This window comes from Mus musculus, chromosome 17 (assembly GCF_000001635.26).
Source record: "Mus musculus strain C57BL/6J chromosome 17, GRCm38.p6 C57BL/6J".
Taxonomy (NCBI): domain Eukaryota; kingdom Metazoa; phylum Chordata; class Mammalia; order Rodentia; family Muridae; genus Mus; species Mus musculus.
The window spans coordinates 18908847-18930864 of NC_000083.6; the positions used below are offsets into that span (position 1 = coordinate 18908847).

Here is a 22018-nt window from a genome sequence, read left to right on the forward strand (position 1 = left end):
AACCCACCACCTGGAACTTAGCAAGCAGAGTGATATGCTCTAAATTTAACTGCAAGTAACATATTTAAAAGAGGCAGAACAATTCTATTGAGTGAAACAAGATTTTCAAAAACATATTTTGGCAAAGTATAAGAGCTATAAATGCTAAATGGGATATGGGACCAAAATTAAAATTACAACTATATGGAATTAGAATTGAGTGCCTAGGAAATGCCAGGACTAATGTAATAATAATTTCACATGACTCAGGGAATTCAACTTGTCCACCTCAAAAAGTGTCTACGTTTCTGCTGGTAATTTGGATATTCCTTTACATAAAACAAAGGTTAAATATATTAAATGTATCGGTCCAGAAGGTCAGGTATTGAGATGAAAGTTATATGTGGCAGATATACCCTTGGAATTAGGTGGAAGGAATCTATTATAACAGTGGGAAAAACAGACTAATGTTTCTTCAACTTCATATAGAAGCCAAAAAGTAGGGAATGTTCCTAACATAGATTGAAAACTGTTATCAAAAACAAATAATGTTGTGACACTCCATGTGTTTGAAGTGGGTCATTGACTCATAATATTAAAATAATTATAATGTAACAAATATTCTCATATAGACTAATGAATCTTAACTAAGGAATAGTTTTCGGACCTAGAATAGCTGGGTCAAGAAGAGCAGAAGAGTGGGCATATAGGTGAGTCCACCAGTGCTTAGAATTCTCCTGTATTTAACATTAAAACTTCATAAAATGATGAACATTAATTAAATTAGAAGTTATAAATAAATTAAGCCTATTTTTTTCTATGCAATATCATTTGTCCTTAACTTTTTTGGTGTCTAAATCATGGCTTATTTTAGGGATTAAGATAAAGGATTGTTTTTTTTTTAAACCATATCCATAAGAGAACAGGAGAAATAAAAGTACTCTTAAGGGTACCCACAAAATGAAATGATATCCATGAAAAGTTTTTTCATAGGAATTTTTTAGTCCTTTAGCTACTCTTTTAATAATATTTTTAAAAGCAGATATTGTGAATAATAATAAAAAGTTTTCAAGATCTATATCTCATCATGCAATGGACAATATACTGTATAATAACAACAAAAATGTTACATTTAAAATTATTAAATGAAGTGAAAGGGTTTTGTTGTTTTTTTCCTAGAAAACTACAACTATTTAGCATATAAGATATGTCTTAACAAAATTCAATAACATAAACTACAGATTAGACAAGATTACTTATAAACTGTTAATTATTTTAGAAAATTATTGGAAGATATTTATTGGGTTTGGCTCAACTTTGAATTAAATCCTCAAGAGTGAGTGATGGCTATAATGAGAATACCTTTACACATTAAACCTGACAGTGCTCTGGTTTATGTATGTGGTAAAATTAAACAAGTTTTATATATTATAACATAAATCATATTATTATGATTCTGTACAATCCTATAGAGCAAACTATTGTAGAAAGAATCTAATTGTACTTTAAGTGAGATAATAATAAAAATAAGCAGGGATATGAGATCTCCTAGAGAGGCATTTAGTAATAATTTATTATCATAAAAGCTTTTGAATGTCAGTGAGAGAGTCTTAAAGCTCTTGAATCCTACCATGAAAAAGTACAAAGGGGAAGAAAAAGAAAACAACAAAGCATTTAAAGATCTGAAAGTTGAACCCATTACATGGGAATAGCTCAAAAGAAAGAGGTAAAAAACTTTTGACTGCTTAAAACTTCATCCTGGTTATGGTATTCATATTAACTATACAGGTCATAATCCTTTTTTTTTTCTTTTTCCCAAAAACACCTGCAACTATCATTGGGATAAATGGAGGAAATATAACTACCTCTACAGTAGCTAATGAAGCTTTTTGGTACCCTGGTTGACTTCATTTATTGTTACATGTCATCCATTCATAAGGCACATTTGGGGATATGACCCACTATTAAAGTTTCTTTTTTTTATTTGTTTTTTTTTCTATTAGATATTTTCTTCCTTTACATTTCAAAACCTATCCCTAAAGCCCTTATACCCCCATATCCTCCTCTTGCCCTGCTCCCCAATCCACCCACTCATGCTTCCTGGCACTGGCGTTCCCCTGTACTGGAGCATATGGTTTTCACAAGACCAGTGGCCTCTCTTCCCATTGATGGCCAACTAGGCAACTGTCTGCTATATATGCAACTAAAGACACAGCTCGGGGGTGGGGGTGGGGCTACTGGTTAGTTCATATTGTTGTTCTTCCTATAAGGTTGCAGACATCTTTAGCTCCCTGGGTACTTTCTCTATCTCTTTCATTAGATGCTCTGTGTTCCATCCAAGAGATAACTGTGAGCATCCACTTCTGTATTTGCCAGGCACTGGCATAGCCTCCTAAAAGAGTATTATGTCAGAATCCTGTCAGCAAAAAACTTTCTGGCATATGAAACAGTGTCTGGGTTTGGTGGTTACAGTTAATTTATGCAGCCCAAAGTGGCCTTAAAAGATGGATATATGCCATCACATACTCATGGATAGAGCAGAGCCAACATCAGTTGCTTTCCACATACCACACTTTTCATTAAATATATATACTAAAGAGGTCCAACAATCTTTCTTTTAAAACATTGTTGATATTAAGAACAAAAGCACCAGACAACAAGAAAGTTACTATCATCCTGACAAGATTCTCCTCTTAAATGGTAAGTCCAACATCTCTTCCAGATTTCTGCCTGGCACAGCTGTTTCCTTAAAATCTGCATCCAAGACAGTTTCAAAGACACTAGCCATAGGTATTCCTCACTCAATGACTGCATCAGGAAGGCTTGTTGTTTTCTGGTTACAGATGTTCCCAAAAGGCTTATACACTGAATGAAAGATCCAGCTCTCCCAATACTTGGCCAATATCCCTATTTTTTTAGTCTCTACAAACATGTTATTCTTGACAACTAAGAGGAAGTTTTCTATAGATAACAATTCTTTCATTACTGTGAGTGGTGGAGAGGTGGTTGCTGCTGCCAGATTTGGGTCATATTGGAAGATTGACTGCAGTTTTTAGATGGTCAAGGATGAAATAAAAATATTCATTGATCTTTTTGTGTGCCCCTCTCTCTCCTCTCTTCTCTCTAGTGTTAGGGTGTGAAACTAGGGGTTATTATGTGGGGAAAAGGAAAAGAAATTTAGAATATTCTATCTACTTTTAAAATATGAAAGTGATCTCCTTTTAAAATATGAAAGTGATATAAGTCTGAAATTTCTCAGGTTAGTAAAGATTTTAGAAGATGATTGAAAAGTTATTGCCATAAAGATCTAATTAGATTATTGATAATTAATATAAGATGTATGTTTAACTACTTATATCTTTGAGAAATGTTCATCAACAAGCTGTTAAATACTTTACATGAGTAAAAACATAGTTTTTTTGTTGTTGTTGTTTGTTTGTTCCCAAGAAAATCCTTTCCCTAATTTAGTGATTTAGACAGGAGACCCAATCCATCAGAAGGTTTAAGAAGGTGGCTGCTTGCCAAAATTAGAGTAATTCTCCTCATCACTGGGAAGAGAAACATGTGTCCCTTCTACTAATATAGGACTGGCACCTATTGCCATGTCATAGTTAATGCTGGATACAAGAATTTCTGTATGATTTCCGGGAAGAGAGTTTTGGCAAATTACAATTTCCCTTTTCCATTTAACCCATGGAGTGACTATTTTGGATTTTTTATTGTGCCTATTTTGATGTTCATTTAAGTGGTCTGTCTCCTTATAGTCTGTGTCTATGATTACATTTTAAAATAGATAATAATAGAGCTTGAATTTAAAATCTGTAGTTTAAGCTTCTACACTTAAAAAGCTACTGATATATATTTTTAGTAATAATTAAGAAATTCTTGTTGGAAGGCCGTCATCTTACAAATGATAAAATCATTTAGTGCATTAAGAACAAACACTGTGGCCATGCTCTGAATTGATGCACTTAAATTTGTCGTTAAGCCTAACATCATCTGCTGTACATGTATTGCATCTTAAGCTTAGAATAACTAACAGGGAAAAAAGCAAAGATTCTTTTCTATTTTGATAGTCTTTATAGAGATAGGTAGTTCTCACTCACTCAGTGACCTTGAGAATGTGGCATGTAAGATATTTTAATAAAAGAGCTTTTTGTGATAGACAAATCAAGTAAGGCAGCATTCTGCATCTGACCTAAAGAAAATTATGGGCAAAAGTCAATTTTCTCCTTGAGTTTGCTACAAATGTGTGAAAACTGGCCAAAAGTATGTAAAGTGCCCTTTATCTTGACTGATGAAAGTATACAGTCCAAACTGTGGACAAGCAAGATACTGTATAGGCAATTACTCCAAATTTCCTAGAAAAGGCAGGAGAATCCTAAAATCTTCTGGTTCACAGAATTTCTGGGCATGGCTGTCAACATGGATGTCTGCACTGACACAGATAAAGTTTGGGTGACTGTTCCAGGAGTGATTATGTCTCTGTCTTTTTATATAAAACAGAAGCTACTTGGTCTAAACATCCTTCTTACTCAGGTGAAAATTTTCCCTCACAGGTATGTGATGGTTTTGAAAAGTAGATACATGATAAAGATTCCTAAATCCAGAGTTAAAATTAATCAGTGAAGTTCTGATAATACTATCATGCTCATAGATGTAAAAACTAACATTTCCTAAGGTTGTCTTCTGAGTCTCAATTTGAAATGCAGTTATAATTTTGGTCATTTTACATAATCCTTTTACAGAACTTGGACTAAATAAGATAAAATAGATGTAATTTACTGAAAGCTGTAAATACAACTGAACTAGACACTGTAGTGGTAATTTTTGTCTTGACAATTCTCATAAGTTTAATTATTGTGTAAAATTTAAATTTATCAGAGATAAATTTGCTTTCTTGGACTAAGAGCAGAAAATGTTGGTAAAACATACACCAATGCATATTGTATCAAATGTTTGGAAGTTGTTTCCTATAAATCACATTTTTTCGTTACCACCAAAAGCTCTGCAATGTATTAATTTTGAGTGATTATACCTGCAATGCTTTCTTTTTAGCCTTTTCACTTTTCAGTTAGTTGGCCTCCTATGAGGCAATCTGTGGGGAACAGCAGAAATTGTTTTTCATACTAAAGGTTTCTTGAATCATATGGTTCGCCAATTCATCCCAAGAGAATATCAACCCTGAGCTCTTGCTGTCTGTAGTCTTTGCTGAAGTAATAGTGCCTTTGGCTAGTGAAGAATGTGAACAAACATAATTCCAAACTTGTTTTGTACTTGAATAGAAGGCCTCAGTAGCAGAGTCCATGTGAAAAAAAAAAAAAAAAAAAAACAGTTTCAAAATTCCCAAAGTCATTCTAAATCCCTTGGAATAATCAGTGTGGCAGACTGAGTCATCAACAAACACAAAACATGCATAGTCACAAAAACATGAACCAAGCATATATGTACTGGACACTATTTGTTCTGCATCAAGCAGACCCACGATCTAATAGGATGTTCTCTCGGATTTTTATCTTCAGACTCCTGCAAATTTCCAATTTTTTCTCTGCTTTTTCCTATAACATCAGTACATGTTATTACAAAATCTCTGAAGAATTTCACCGTGAAGGGGATGTTGTAATTGGTGCATTTTTCCCACTTCACACATTTTACTCTTTGAAGAAAATGCAACATTCAACTATCCCATATTACTATTTGGACAATGTCATACAGTGAGTTCAATTTTTTATTTTTCAGTTCAGAATTCTTATATCTTCGATGGTATAATCATTAAAATTTACTAATCTTTTATATTGTGTTTTGAGAAATTCACTCTTAGAATTTCTAAAATCTTTTCATCAGTTTTATTTTCCTTTTAGATTATTATCCTCACTCAGGGAAAAGAAATCAAAAATTGAACTGAGTTCACTTTAGTTTCTTCTTTGATTGTTAACCATAATCTCATATTTGTTATTGTTGTTATGCCACAATGATTGAAGAGTTTTCATTCTTATGATTTCAAGGAAGAATGATTTATTCTAAGCCTGCCCTTCTTGATCTTAGCATTTTCGAAGTTCACATTGTACCTGTGAAATTAGATGATGTCAATAAATGCTCTAAGTTCTGTGTGAATGTTGTAAAACCTGAGTGAAGAGGTTATGTGTGTCACATGCAGATGATTTCAGTGTTAACATCATTACATTTAGAAGTGGAGAATACTTCTATGCTACATAGATATTTCATCTGTCTCATGCTTTTTATGTGTTTGTTTGATAATTTAAATTTTAATCTCAGACAGCTTACCTGTGATTAATTTTTTACTCCATTGGTTTCTAGTATTTACTCTCTATCTCTCTCTCTCTCTTTGGTTTTTGTTTTTTGTTTTTTTTTTTTTTTTTTTTTTTGTTTTTGTTTTTCGAGACAGGGTTTCTCTGTATAGCCCTGGCTGTCCTGGAACTCACTTTGTAGACCAGGCTGGCCTCGAACTCAGAAATCTACCTGCCTCTGCCTCCTGAGTGCTGGGACTAAAAGCCTGCACCACCATGCCTGGCTTTGCTCTCATATATATATATATATATATATATATATATATATATATATATATGTCTAACAAGGCTTTGTGACTATAACAGTTTCATCTTGGTGCTATTTCTTAGCTTTACTTAAATAATCCAGGTTAATGGATAGTGTCAGACAGGTACTTCTTAGATGGACAAAAAAAATCTTGTATGTTTCTTAATAAAGTAAATAAGATGTTTTTTATCCAAGCCAGAATTCTTTTCCCAACAATATATTCTTATGTATGTATGGAATAGGTAGTATGGCATGGAAATAGAACAACACTTCTTATCTTTCTCTGTGAACCGAAGAGGAAATATGTTAGAAATCAAGAAGCAGAAAATGACCAAAAGAAAAACAGGAAAGATTTTAGAATATCTAAACGGGAATCTGACAAAATAACAATTAAAAACATCAAATAAATTATAAGCTGAGTTATGCTCTATGAGAGAATACTCTGTGCTTGGTAATTCCATTGATGTATTGAGTTATTAAATCAAAGAGAATGGAGGGGAAATGTTTAGATATAAATTAAAACAATCATTTTATTGTTCTGCACAGTAATTTTGAGTTTTAAACATATCATATATGGGTACATAAAATTTGTTATTTGTGTAAAATATTTAATGGTATTTCGAAATTTTTAGGGAATCATTTGTTGACTCAAATGAAATCATAATATTTTCTCATATGCTTAGTTGTCGGGGCAACTTTACTTTTTGGGTAGGCCCTTTTCTAATTTTTTATGATTAATGTTCCTTATTAATCCACTTTTCTGGTGCCCTTTACTCTCAGTAGTTCAGGTACCAATGTGTATGGCTATGTGTTTCTCATATTTTGTGCAGCAACTACCACTTCACTGTACAGGCTGTACTTTCCAGATATGTGAGCAACTAGTCTGGTTTTATTGTTCATAGGTTGATAAAATTGATGTATCATAAGAATTCCATTCTAGGCAATATTGTTTTTAATAGATTTTTTTTTAAATTTTACTGGGGCTATGTACCACTGTGTGCAATTTTCATATTAAAAACAAGCTCATTTTCACGAACATTTCTCATGTAGGAAATAGCATACTGGATTCCTTCTACCCTGTCTTCTCTCATGTATATTAACAGAAAATATGGCCCATTCCTAACTATATTGTGATTCTGAATTGGCTTTATACTTGATCTCAATCTTCCTTTGAATTTCAGAAATGCAATTTTCAGTACAAAATATTGACTGTTATTTAATGCAAACACAATTCCTTCTCAGCCATATTTTGATTTGAATTAAATACAAAAGTTCTTTCTTGGTGCCTAAGTTGTTGTAACCACTTGCCTCCATTTATCACATTCGTACTTGTCCTTGGCAGTAATGTTTTTTTTTTTTTTGGGGGGGGGAGCTCTGTTTTTCTCTGTGTGTCATCTAAGGAAGACATAATCTGCAGCGTTATAGTCAATCAAATTTAAAAATGTAAACAAAAGCAGCTCATAGCATATATTTCAGGCTTGCGGCATAAGTTTGTTTGGCAAGTTCTTACTGTGGTAAGGATTAATGGACCATTTTGTCAGCACTGTAAGGTAGTAGTATAAGCAATTTTCCTTTACCCAGCATGCCAGGTTTTTGATCTTGCTCTTTCTGTTTCTGTACCTCTATTGCTTTCTATCATATTGATATTATTATGACTACTTTTTCTCTTTCTTTTTGGATGTGTTTATGTCTTTTTTTTTTCACGTGTGAATATGTGACCCTTTCATTTTCATACCGATTGAGTCCATTTCTTGTGTTAGATTCTCAAGATTTGGATGTTTATGAGTTGTCTAATATTATTCTGGGCATCAAACTTGGTTTCTCTGGAAAAAGGACACCCTTACTTGCTGAGCAAGTCCTCCTCCCCACCATAAAAATTTTTCCTTGAAAATCTTAATAATGATAATATATTTACACTTATTAAAAATTCAGTATATAGATCATATTCTCCAAAGCCCCAAATAGTCCAGTACCCACCCTCTTTACCCATATTTCTCATCCTCAAATTTAAGTTTTGTTTGGAGCTATCATAGGACAAGCTAATTTATACCAGGTAATCTTCCTGAAATGGCTTTGGATTAAATTATATCTATGAGGAAGCTCCAACAGGCAAGTCTTAGGAATAAATCATTTTAGGAAAGATTCCTGCTATCAACATGCTTTTCATGGAATAAACATACATAACAATCAGAATGTATTTGCACATTGCTATGAGCAGATCTGTGCAGATCCATGAATGTAGACTGCCCTGCAGTGATGCTATGTATACAAATGAATGATGTCTTAATTTGTACTATGATCCTATTAGAAATCTTAAAATTATGTTTGTGTTTATTAACCTTTTCATTATAGTTGGACTCCTATTCAGTCCTTTTCTGGTAGTGATAAATGGAATGAGAACTCTGCCAGTCTCCCACGTGTCACTAGTTAATTGTTTCTACCTCATAACCAGATTTCCTTGTACTCAGAGTACATTCCAAGAGTTTATAGAACAGTTAAGCAAAGGTCATAAAAGGGAAACTATATTTTAGTATAGGTTCTAGGACAGAAGATAAAATATTGACTGAATGTATCTATACATAACTTTGCTAATAACTTAGTTATGTTTTTTGTTAATTTCAATAAACCTGTGGAGGTGTGACACATGATTATACTGACAGAGAGTTCTTTACAGATATTATTAATCATACCTTTAAAGAAAATGGACATCAACTTTAGAACTAGCCAGTTGACTGACATTCTTCAGGTTGTACAAATGGTGAGTACTTGGTTTCTCAGGAGGAAACATTAAATGTGAATGCTTAGGCAGATAAATATTCCTATTGGATATGCATGTAAATATTCTCTGTTGTAAACACCTGTTTCAATATATTATTTGATGGTATGTGAAAACTTAGGATGGACATTTTAATATGTGGTCATGTACTTTGAAAGTTGTATAACTGGTAAGGACCAAGAGAAGAGTCAGAGTAAATGAGGAGTTTTTTTTTGTTTTGTTTTGTTTTTGTTGTTGCTGGTGGTGGTGGCGGTGGTGGTGGTGGTGGTGGCTGTTTTGTTTTGTTTTGTTTTGTTTTCCTGTGTTTTGTTTGTAAGAACACTTCTTAGACAAAGAGAAGAAGGAATAATTTTTTTTTCAATTGGCCACTCAGGACCTTTATGTTCTTCATTATTTTTTAGATAAATTCATCAGATATGTTTTAGAACCTAGAAATAAACTCTAAAATCACTTTGTATATAAACAAACTCAAAGACAAAAACCACATGATCATCTCATTAGATGCTGAGAAAGTATTTGACAAAATCCAACACCCATCCATGATAAAAGTCTTGGAAAGATCAGGAATTCAAGGCTCATACCTAAACATGATAAAAGCAATCTATAGCAAACCAGTAGCCAACATCAAAGTAAATGGTGAGAAGCTGGAAGCAATCCCACTAAAATTAGGGACTAGACAAGGCTGTCCACTCTCTCCCTACCTATTCAACACTGTACTTGAAGTCCTAGCCAGAGCAATTAGACAACAAAAGGAGATCAAGTGGATACAAATTGGAAAGGAAGAAGTCAAAATATCACTTTTTGCAGATGATATGATAGTATATATAAGTGACCCTAAAAATTCCACCAGAGAATTCCTAAGCCTGATAAACAGCTTCAATAAAGTAGCTGGATATAAAATTAACTCAAACAAGTCAAAGGCCTTTCTGCACACAAAGGATAAACAGGCTGAAAAAGAAATTAAGGAAACAACACCCTTCTCAATAGTCAAAAATAATATAAAATACCTTGGGGTGACTCTAACTATGAAAGTGAAAGATCTGTATGATAAGAACTTCAAGTCTCTGAAGAAAGAAATTAAAGATCTCAGAAGATGGAAAGATCTCCCATGCTCATGGATTGGCAGGATCAATATAGTAAAAATGGCTATCTTGCCAAAAGCAATCTACAGAATCAATGCAATCCCCATCAAAATTCCAACTCAATTCTTCAACGAATTAGAAAGGGCAATTGGCAGATTCATCTGGAATAAAAAAAAAAAAAAAAAAAAAAAAAACTAGGATAGCAAAAGCTCTTCTCAAGGATAAAAGAACCTCTGGTAGAATCACCATGCCTGACCTATAGCTGTACTACAGAGCAATTGTGATAAAAAATGCAGGGTACTGGTATAGCGACAGACAAGTAGAAAAATAGAACAGAATTGAAGACCCAGAGATGAACCCACACACCTATGGTCACTTGATATTTGACAAGGGAGCTAAAACCATCCTGTGGAAAAGAGACAGTATTTTCAACAAATGGTGCTGGCACAACTGGCGGTTATCATGTAGAAGAATGCGAATTGATCCATTTCAATCTCCTTGTATTAAGGTCAAATCTAAGTGGAATAAGGAACTCCACATAAAGCCAGAGACACTGAAACTTACCGAGTAGAAAGTAGGGAAAAGCCTCGAAGATATGGGTACAGGGGAAAAATTCCTGAATAGAACAGCAATGGCTTGTGCTGTAAGATCGAGAATCGATAAATTGGACCTCATAAAATTGCAAAGCTTCTGCAAGGCAAAAGACACCGTCAATAAGACAAAAAGACCACCAACAGATTGGGAAAGGATCTTTACCTATCCCAAATCAGATAGGGGACTCATATCCAATATATATATATATAAAGAACCCAAGAAGGTGGAATCCAGAAAATCAAATAACCCCATTAAAAATGGGGCTCAGAGCTGAACAAAGAATTCTCACCTGAGGAATACCGAATGGCAGAGAAGCACCTGAAAAAAATGTTCAACATCCTTAATCATTAGGGAAATGCAAATCAAAACAACCCTGAGATTCCACCTCACACCAGTCAGAATGGCTAAGATCAAAAATTCAGGTGACAGCAGATGCTGGCGAGAATGTGGAGAAAGAGGAACACTCCTCCATTGTTGGTGGGATTGCAAGCTTATACAACAACTTTGGAAATTAGTCTGGCGGCTCCTCAGAAAATTGGACATAGTACTACCGGAGGATCCTGCAATACCTCTCCTGCGTATATATCCAGAAGATGTCGCAACCTTTAAGAAGGACACATGCTCCTCTATGTTCATAGCAGCCTTATTTATAATAGCCAGAAGCTGGAAAGAACCCAGATGCCCCTCAACAGAGGAATGGATACATAACTTGTGGTACATTTACACAATGGAGTATTACTCAGCTATTAAAAAGAATGAGTTTATGAAATTCCTAAGCAAATGAATGGACCTGGAGTGCATCATCCGGAGTAAGGTAACCTAATCACAAAGGAACTCGCAAAATATGTACTCACTGATAAGTGGATATTAGCCCAGAAACTTAGGATACCCAAGATATAAGATACAATTTGCTAAATACATGAAACTCAAGAAGAACGAAGACCAAAGTATGGACACTTTGCCCCTTCTTAGAAATGGGAACAAAACACCCATGGAAGGAGTTACAGAGAAAAAATTTGGAACTGTGACGAAAGGATGGACCATCTAGTGATTGCCATATCCAGGGTTCCATCCCATAATCAGCTTCCAAACGCTGACACCATTGCATACACTAGCAAGATTTTGCTGAAAGGACCTAGATATAGCTGTCTCTTGTGAGACTATGCCAGGGCCTAGCAAACACAGAAGTGTATGTTCACAGTCAGCTATTGGATGGGTCACACGGCCCCCAATGGAGGAGCTAGAGAAAGTACCCAAGGAGCTAAAGGGAACTGCAACCTTATAGGTGGAACAACAATATGAACTAACCAGTACCCCGCAGCTCTTGTCTCTAGCTGCATATGTATCAAAAGATGGCCTAGTCAGCCATCACTGGAAAGAGAAGCCCTTTGGACTTGTAAACTTTATATGCCCCAGTACAGGGGAATGTCAGGGCCAAAAAGGGGGAGTGGGAGGGTAGGGGATTGGAGGGGTGGGTATGGGGGACTTTTGGCATAGCATTGGAAATGTAAACGAGGAAAATACCTAATAAGAAAAAGAGAAAAAAAAGAAAGAAAGAAAAAGTGTCCCTATTTCTACCTGAGACATCCAACTACCAGTCTAAAAATTAGAACTGTGAGTTCATGTTGAAATATATCAAGGCCTCAATTCTTAACCATTTGTGGTCAAACTATAGACAGCATTTCCTAAACCTACAGCCTTTTACCCTCATAAAGAGCAAGAACATTTTTAGGACTTTTTAAGAAGTTATCATCAGCATTTCAGCATAATATGAACGTAAGAATGTCCGGAGACCCTCAGACTTAAAGCCACATTAGAGTCTTACCCTGTACCCTGTCTACACCATCTCTATGTCAGGGGTTCCATAATCTAAATTGCCTTCTTGAAACAGGAATTTTGAAGAGGTATGTCAACACTGATGAGACTCTCAGCTGAACCTTGGAAACCCTTGATCATGGAGTGTGTGGTTATGGAGGGTGAGAAATAGGAGTTGATATTGTCTAATGCAATCAGCTGAGGCTGATATTGGGTACCATCATACCTGCTTTATACCATGAGTCATCAGAACTGAGTTGAAATTGCCTGCTGTCATCAGCAAAAGCCCATAGTAGGTACCATCAGAACCTATTTGTGTTAGTTGAGTACCATCAGTGCCCATAGTAGGCCAGGAGTCATCACTCTATCCTTAATTGCCTGCTGTCACCAGGCAGTTCTTCCAGCAGTTCTATTGGAATTTGTCAGCATCATTCTTAGATTGGGAGCCATCAGACCTGGCTTGTGAGCATTTCCTGTGTCTATCAGGATGGAACAAATTGATTCTACCAACAGAGAGTTCTTTCCAGATGTTATTAAGAATACTCTAAAAGAAAAAAGTCATTAAGTTTAATACCAGCCACTTGACTGACTTTCTTCAGTTTGTAAAATTGGTCAGTCCTTGGTTTCAAGGAAGGAAACTTTAGATATGGATGCATGGGAGAAAACAGAGTTAGATATTACCAACTAGATTACAGAGAATGGAGGACTAGGTGTGCCCCTTACAGCATTTGGTATTTTGACTGTGCTTAAGAAGGAATTGATAGATGACAAAAAGCAGTATGTGCTCAGGAGGCATTACATTCACCTCCTTGTAAGGAGAATTGATTAATACTGTCTCCATAAGAATCTAAGAACATCAATAAAACATCAAAAAAGAATAATCAACCTCTGAAGTGGATACTGACTCAGAAATGAAAAATATATATATATATATATATATATATATATATATATATAATAAGTGGCTTAAACTGAGGAATTGAAATATAAATCATTCTATAAGACTCCCTTAAAATACAAAAAGCAACCCTAGAGGTCTACAGGATCTGCTGCTGGTATACTCCAAACTCCACAAAATGGTAAATTGTTAAGCTGTTTCCCACAGTGTATGGAGAATAAGAAAGAGAAGAAGGATCTCATATGGAATCATTGACATTTAAATTGACTGTGACTCCTCAGGACTAGTTTAAAATAGCCATAGCCTGCCTAACTTAAGAACAATTTTATATATATATATATATATATATATATATATATATATATATATATATATATAATATTTATATATATAAACTTGGCTGAATAAGAGTTATCTAAGATGTCTGAAAAAGAATATATTAACATATGAAATATTTATGGGAATGGGGGAGATATATTGAAGAAAAAACTCACAAAAAAGTGACAAAGGAAGTTCTAGTAAAAAATGCAGCTGCAAATCCAGAAGCATGGAGATGGGTGCCTAGTAGAGATACCATGTTTTCAAAAGGCTTGATAATATAATAAAGAAACCAAAAATATATTGAGGACAACACTTGCTCAACTGATAGAGACTCTGAAGCAAATAATATTTTTTTAAGAGGTATATCCTTTGAAAATGCTACACCCACTTGATAATCTCTGCTAAAGACAATTTAAAAGTCTGGAAATTCATTGAAAGCATTAGCTGAGATTTCTACTTCATATTTTCAAGGTATATTCATTACAACCACCTCAGGAGACCAGAACTCTATCTAAAATCTTATTACTCAACGACAGAAATTTTAGTAAATCAGGTTTGGTGCACAAAATTATTCAAGGAGAAAACTTGGACATAACAGCAAAAAAATTCTCTTTAAGGCAGGAGGTTCCATAAATTTTAATGCTACTGTCCTCGCTCAGAACAAAAATCCAATTGGATATCCATGAAAGGGTACCACTGGCAGAAAGAGTGCCAAACTAGCATTCGTAAAAATGCCACTTCCCTATTTGGTGCTACTGTAATCCCTAATTATATAGGAATCTTATCAAGCCAGGCAAACTGTGAGGAAGCTACCTCATGTCCCTTAAAGAATATTGGAATTCTACAGCCGCAGGCAACCAATCCATTTGACAATGGAGACCCATCTAACAGCTGAATTAAGCAAACATTGGCAGTACAAGAATTAACCTCCACAGAAATATTTATATTCTGACTCCTTCTCAAACAGATTACCACAATCATTAAGAACTTAAAATGATTTTACTCACACAAGAAAACTTTACATAACCAATGGAGCTTTTGACAGTAGTTTTTAGCATGTAAATACTAAGAACAAATGCCCTTTTAAAAAAATCTGTGCAGTTTTTAATAGTTATTTTACCATTTTAGTCCACATTTTCAGAATTCCAAATCTTGCTTCAATTTAGAAATCCCCTTTTCTCTACTGCACATGTTCAAATTCCCAGTATGTTTTCTGGTCCAAGGCATGGAGCTAAGGCTCAATTTAATTCATTAACAAAATACTTTTGATGTTTTAGGAAGGTAAATTAGAAATATCTTACAACATCATGAAATCACCTCTGCACTCAGAAAAACTGCTCCTGACAAAGTTTAATACAATTCTTAATCAAGATCACTGTGTATTCCTTTGGTATCTTTAAGGGTCAGCCATCCCAGAATAAGATTTATCTAGAAGAAATTACATTGAAGAAACATGACTTTGCTTTCAGAACTTATCAAATAGTAATACTTTTGTGCTGTTAATAGAAATGGGCCCCAGAGATTCATGTATGTGAATGCCTGGCCCATCCTCAGTGGCCTTATAAGAGTAGCTGTGACCTTTGTTGAGTTACTGAGTATAAAATGATGATTTAGAACTCTAAGAAGTTCAGTTTTGTCCAGGGCCTTCACTTCTGCTTCTTGTGGATAAAAATGTATAACTCTCAGCTTCTTGTCGAAGAATAGTTCTGTCTGCACATTGCAATGCTTCCCACCAGAATTAAATGGACAAGATCTCTGAATGTGTAACTTTTCCTTCATAAGGCATACTATGGTTGATGTGGGTCTTCACATCAACCAAATACAAAGAAGACAAATGTTGACATTAGAAGAAGGGTTATTATTTTGAAGGGCTATGTTTTTGTTTATTTGTTTTTAGTTTTTTATTTTTGGTTAAATATTTATATATTTGTTTACTTATTTATTTTTGAGGAAGATTGACTTTGGGACTTTTTGAAGGAAAGCAATAAAACACTTTTAAGTGCTGCTTAATGAGCCAACCAAGGAGTAAGGGGGAAAAATGTTGCTTAATGTAATTTGACTTCTGCGTTGTTGAGTCAAGTAGACAACGAGGGGATGAGTATTACTGTTTTTCTTTAAATGTGTTGGAAAATAATGATGCTTCATTTGAGTTTAGAAAGTGACAATGAAGTTAAAGTGTAGGGTTATTGATTACTTCCATTAATTCCATTAATTCCATTGGCAAAGAAAATCTCAAAACAGCCTATTATTGTATTAGCATGTGGTCATTAATACTTAAGCACATGAAGATACATAAAGAAATGTACAAATCTAAGTAACAAAAATTCACAATGGAGAAATTAGTACTAATAATACTAAAAAGTGCCATTGACATAATTCCTTTGTTCAAACACATACAGATATTTTAAAAAAAGCCTAATGTAAAATTAAAAAAAAAGGGGGTGGGTTGAAAATCTCTGGGCAAAATACTTCCCAACTATGCTTCATGTTTGTGAAAAGATTTTAGGCCACCAAACTTTCCTACAGATAGAGTTTCATGATATACAAATTTAGAAAGTAAAAGAAAACCACAAGATTAGAAAATTTTGTTAAGATTTAATTTTCCAAAGAAGCCATGTTATTGCTCTTGCAAGGAACATAACTTAGCAGGTTCAGCCATGTGATCTGACATTAAGAGTCAAGGATCAAAAAAAGGTATTCTGGCATCTTTCTCTGTGACTAAGGACATTTGTTAAGGTCAGGATTATAACAGGGATGTGTCTGTAAGGAGATATAGAGGATCCATATTGTCAAACTCCAAAGGAGAAGCCTGAATGTTGAAGATGACAGAGCTGTGGTATGACTGCCCACAGGCACTGAAAGCTTGAAATAGACAAAGCCCAAGATAAAGAAGTATTTTGAATTCAATAGAGATGAAAGGAATTGGACATGTAAAGATAAATTATAATCAGACATGGACTTGCAGTGTTTGGAGTTTGCTCAGCTTGTATTTGATCTTGCTTTGGTACATTGTTTTCTGACTGTGTTCTTTTATTCTCAAATTTAAATGGTATTATGTTCCATTATAAGTTGGAAGAATGTGTTCTACATTTTTATTTTTATTTTTCAGGGTATTATATTGCATTGCTACATTAATTTCAGAAGAAACTTTGAACTTTGGACTTCAAACAAACCTGATGCTAATTTAGATTATGGGAAATTAAAGTGGATTTAATCCATTTTGCACTATTTTATGGCCACAACACTATCATGGTCAAGAAGTAGAATGTAGTGGTTTGTACAGGAGTGGTTCAATAGACTATTCTGTTTAGATGTTTGGCCATGTCTTGTGGCACTATCAGGGTATGTGTCCTTGGAGCAGGCATGGACTTGTGAGAGAATGTGTGTCAATTTGTTGGTGGAGTTACACTTCTGAGAAGAACATGTCTATTCAGTGTGCTCCATTTTCTACTTTTGGTGCCTGTGGATTAGGATGTAAAACTGTCAGATGAATTTTTCAAGACCATTTCTGCAGAAATAAAGTCATGATTCCCACCATGAAAATAATAGACTAAAACTATGCAATTGTAAGCTAGCTCCAGTTAAATGTTTTCCTTTATGAGAATAGCAATGGTCATTGTTTTTCCTCGCAACAATAAATCCCTAAGAAGTCTCACTTAGATAGGGTTTGGACTTCACGCTGACCTCGATTTTCCTTACTACTGTTTTGATTCACTTGAAGAATCACGAATCATCGCATGTTAATATATTTAGGGTGAGACCCTAAATATAAATCCCTTCCTGTCTTGAGAATTCATTTTTTTTCCATGAGGTTATTGTTAACCTCTTGTTCTTAGTTTCTTTCCACAGCTTTTGACCTAAATTTTTAGCACTAGGGGAAGCAGAAAAAATTCTATAAAGAAAACATAATGACTTTTTTTTTCTGTGATCCACTTTGACAGATACATTAAGTAATATTTTTTTGTCATTGTGAATTTGGAGCCTTTCAGAGTAAAAGGTATTTTCATCAAAAATATATTTAAACAGATAAAGAGATGTTTGAGAGAGTAGAAACATCAATTGTGATGAACTGAGTTCATATCTTCCAAAAGAATATGAGTATATGCCCTTAATCCAGTGATCATAAAGAGTGTAGGAGAGTGAATCAAAAGAATCTGTACAGGTTTCCTCTGAAGAGATCTAGGCATATGTGTTAAGAAAATAAAGAAATCCAGCAGACAAATAAGCTAGAAAAAGACTTTATTCCTAGTAGTCTAGAAAAAGAGACTGGTGGGTATTTCTGAGTTCATGATCAGTGTGATTTGCACAATAAATTACAGTCAAGTTATAGACACTGTGTTATTGAATAAACCAAGGAGGCAACTAAATATTAAATGAATGAAATGCAGAAATGCATACGTGCAAATATCAAATATATATATATATATATATACATCTATAGATAGATAGATAGATAGATAGATAGATACATAGATAGATAGATCTGATATAATTTAAGTAAAGTGAATATGAATAAAACTGTGGTTGTCTTAACTTGAATTTATTCTTTCTGAACTTCATACAATTTTACATTCTAAGGGACATGCTAACATGCAGTCACACATAAAAATATCATAACTAGAATGATAAAAATATAATGGGAATATACTGTACCATTTAATGTATCTATTCACATACAGAAGTGGGCTTACATTTTTTTCTTTAAGACATTAGTAAATACATGCTGCAATACTAAAAAAAAAATTTATCAGAGAAACAGTTTCCATGGTCACATGCCATGACGCAAACTTCAGAATATTATTTAATTAAGATAATGTCTTTAAAATCTTGTTGGGTTGGTAATAAACTAGTGGGTTTTCATATGTGAAGACCCCAGTGATCCACAGATCTACATTCCAATAGATGTGATATTTTGGGGAAAATGATTCCTAACTTGTAAACAAAATGTGTAAAGAATCAACCTGTGAAATATAAATAACATATGCTTTAAGGATCAATAAATAATGAGTAGTAAAGGTAAAGGAGCCTGCTTAAACCTAATGTATTTACCTAATCCAGTTAATCTGTTCATGAAAAGGCAAATAAATTACATATTTTATAGATTCCAAATTACAGTATATAATTTACTCTACTAAATATATAGATATGTATGGTAAAGTTGGTCATTATCTTATCGTTTTTATGCCACTTAAACAGGTATAACTTTAAGAACTACCAGTATATTCTCGCTCTGCAATTTGCCATTGAGGAGATCAATGGGAACCCCAATCTTTTACCCAACATATCTCTTGGGTTTGATTTCTACAATGTCAGATTCACTGGGAAGTATATTCATAGTAATACTTTTAATTGGCTCACAGCTCTTGGTGACGGAAATTATATACCTAATTACAATTGTAAAAAAAGAAATTTCACAGCTGCACTCACAGGAACATCATGGATAACATCTGCCCAAATTGGGACATTGCTTCAACTCTTTAAATTTCCACAGGTAAGAAAATTTGGATTGTGGGAACTGAGAGTCAGTTCTCTTAGTTCATGTTATTGGTGTCTTTAAACTGAAAGAATGGTTGATCAATTATCCAAACCTCAAAGTAATACTCAGAACATAGAGTTCAATCCAGGTTTCTTTTGCTTTTAAGAGAATTATTTATGCAGTAAATGAAGCCAGGTAAGTTCTTGAAACTTAGAGGCCTAAAAAAAAATATTCTGTTAAATGTACTATTTGTAATGTCCCTTTAAATTAAAGAGAGGCCCATTGGACACGCAAACTTTATATGCCCCAGTACAGGGGAACGGCAGGGCCAAAAAGTGGGAATGGGTGGGTAGGGGAGTGGGGGGGGGAGTGTATGGGGGACTTTTGGGATAGCTTTCGAAATGTAATTGAGGAAAATACATAATAAAAAAAATTAAAAAAAATTCTCCTGCCTTCTATCCCTTCAGGAATAAAATTTATTTAGATGTTAATATTCTTTTTCTTCTTTCCAATTTTCTTCAGATTAGTTTTGGACCTTATGATCTTCTCCTGAGTGACCGTGGTCAATATCCTTATCTCTACCAGATGGCCCCCAAAGACACATCTCTGCCACTTGCCATTGTTTCATTGATTGTACATTTTAGGTGGTCATGGGTTGGTCTCATCCTTCCCGATGACCACAAAGGAAATAAAATTCTATCAGATTTTAGGGAGGAGATGGAGAGAAATGGCATCTGCCTAGCTTTTGTAAAAATGACCTCAGAAACATGGACTTCATATGTTGCCAAATTCTGGGAAAATATGCATGAGACTAATGTAACAATTATTTATGGTGAGAATGATTCATTGGAAGGTATAATTAGGAATATTGAGCAAAGGTTATTGACATGGAATGTCTGGATCATGAACATTGAACATCATGTTATTGACAGAGCTGATTATTTCATGTTAGACTCATTCCATGGGAGCCTCATTTTTAAGCACAATTATAGAGAGAATTTTGAATTTACCAAATTTATTCAAACAGTTAATCCCAATAAATACCCAGAAGATATTTATCTTCCTAAGCTGTGGTATTTGTTCTTCAAGTGCTCATTTTCTGACACTAATTGTCATGTGTTGGAAAACTGTCAAACCAATGCTTCTTTGGATGTATTCCCTCGTCACATATTTGATGTGGCCATGAATGCAGAAAGCACAATTATTTACAATGGTGTGTATGCTGTGGCTCACAGCCTCCATGAGATGAGACTTCAGCAACTTCAAATGCAAACATATGAAAATCATCATGGGATAGTGTTATTTCCATGGCAGGTAATAACCTTTCTACTATATTTTATTGTCAGCACTCTGGTATAAGAGATTTGCAAGACCACTAACTTAGGCAATCTAAATTTCAGTTATCTTCTCCACAATGAAGAACTGTTTGTGTTTCTAATCTTACATAGAAGTCAGGATAGTTTCAAATGTATGATGTTTTGAAATCATGGGCAAGGTACCAGGAGCAAATATGCTTCGTGAAAATCAAGTTATTTACATCAATATCTAGCTTTGCAGCCTTATTATGGTAATAGAGGCAATTTCTTGACATCAGTATCCTCATTTTTGACACTGTCTCTCTGAACATATTATAAACGAAAATGAATATGCTAGGTTTCAAAAAAGTTCATCTTTTCATAGAACAGTTGTCATTAATTGCTTACTTGTACTTGGTTCTACGTTTTCACTTGAAGACCAATAATAAAGCTATTCTGTATAGTCAGGTTTTCACTAAGTCATAATTAATGGAATCTTCATTAATGTTGATGTTCACAACAGAATTTAACCCTTATGAACAATGAAATATAAAATTATATTTCTCTTTAAGCTTAACACTTTCCTGAAGGATATTGAGGTGAAAGACAAAAGGAGTTTAGATTGGAGACAGATAAGAGATACAGAGTATGACATTCTTAACATTTGGAATTTGCCAAAGGGTCTTGGATTAAAAGTGAAAATAGGATCTTTTTCTGCAAATGCTCCCCAGGGTCAACAGTTGTCTTTATCTGAACAGATGATACAATGGCCAACAATATTTTCAGAGGTCAGTTATATATTATGTAAATGCTTTGTGCTTCTATTACTGAAACAATTATGTTCACTAATATATTGATGATTGACTCAAGTTTCATTACACTTGGAGTATCAGTATAAAATATTTTAAAGTAATTCCAATATAGTGTTTTTTAATTTTCCTTGATTAAGATCAATGGAAGTATACAGTGTTCAATAAATCCCCCATTGTTCACTAATATGAGGATTTTGTTTCCTCCATTTGTCAAAAATGAGGTATGGTACATGTGCTAAGAGAAAATATTTATCTCCAAATGACACATATGTTAATGTACTGGAGGAAATTCTCTTTTGGGGATTAATATTATAAAACAATATTAGAATTATTATTTATTGTTCGTTCAAACACTGTGACCAAAAATGACTTTTATAAGACAGACTGTATTTTATGTTTCTAGAAGTATCAGAGT

The 22018-nt window shown here is 34.1% G+C and overlaps 1 protein-coding gene across 2 annotated transcripts in view; it reads left to right on the forward strand.

The window, feature by feature from the left end:
- The first annotated feature begins 5475 nt into the window (after positions 1-5475).
- Positions 5476-22018, forward strand: part of Vmn2r97 (vomeronasal 2, receptor 97) — a 33750-nt gene continuing 17207 nt past the window's right edge. The window contains exons 1-4 of one of the 2 annotated variants that reach the window (NM_001104549.1): positions 5476-5693; positions 19217-19511; positions 20019-20849; positions 21391-21579. In NM_001104549.1, coding sequence (NP_001098019.1) covers positions 5476-5693; positions 19217-19511; positions 20019-20849; positions 21391-21579 — 1533 coding nt within the window. Of the gene's footprint in view, positions 5694-19216; positions 19512-20018; positions 20850-21363; positions 21580-22018 lie in introns of both variants that reach the window. The other variant, XM_017317596.1, reaches the window with a different exon arrangement.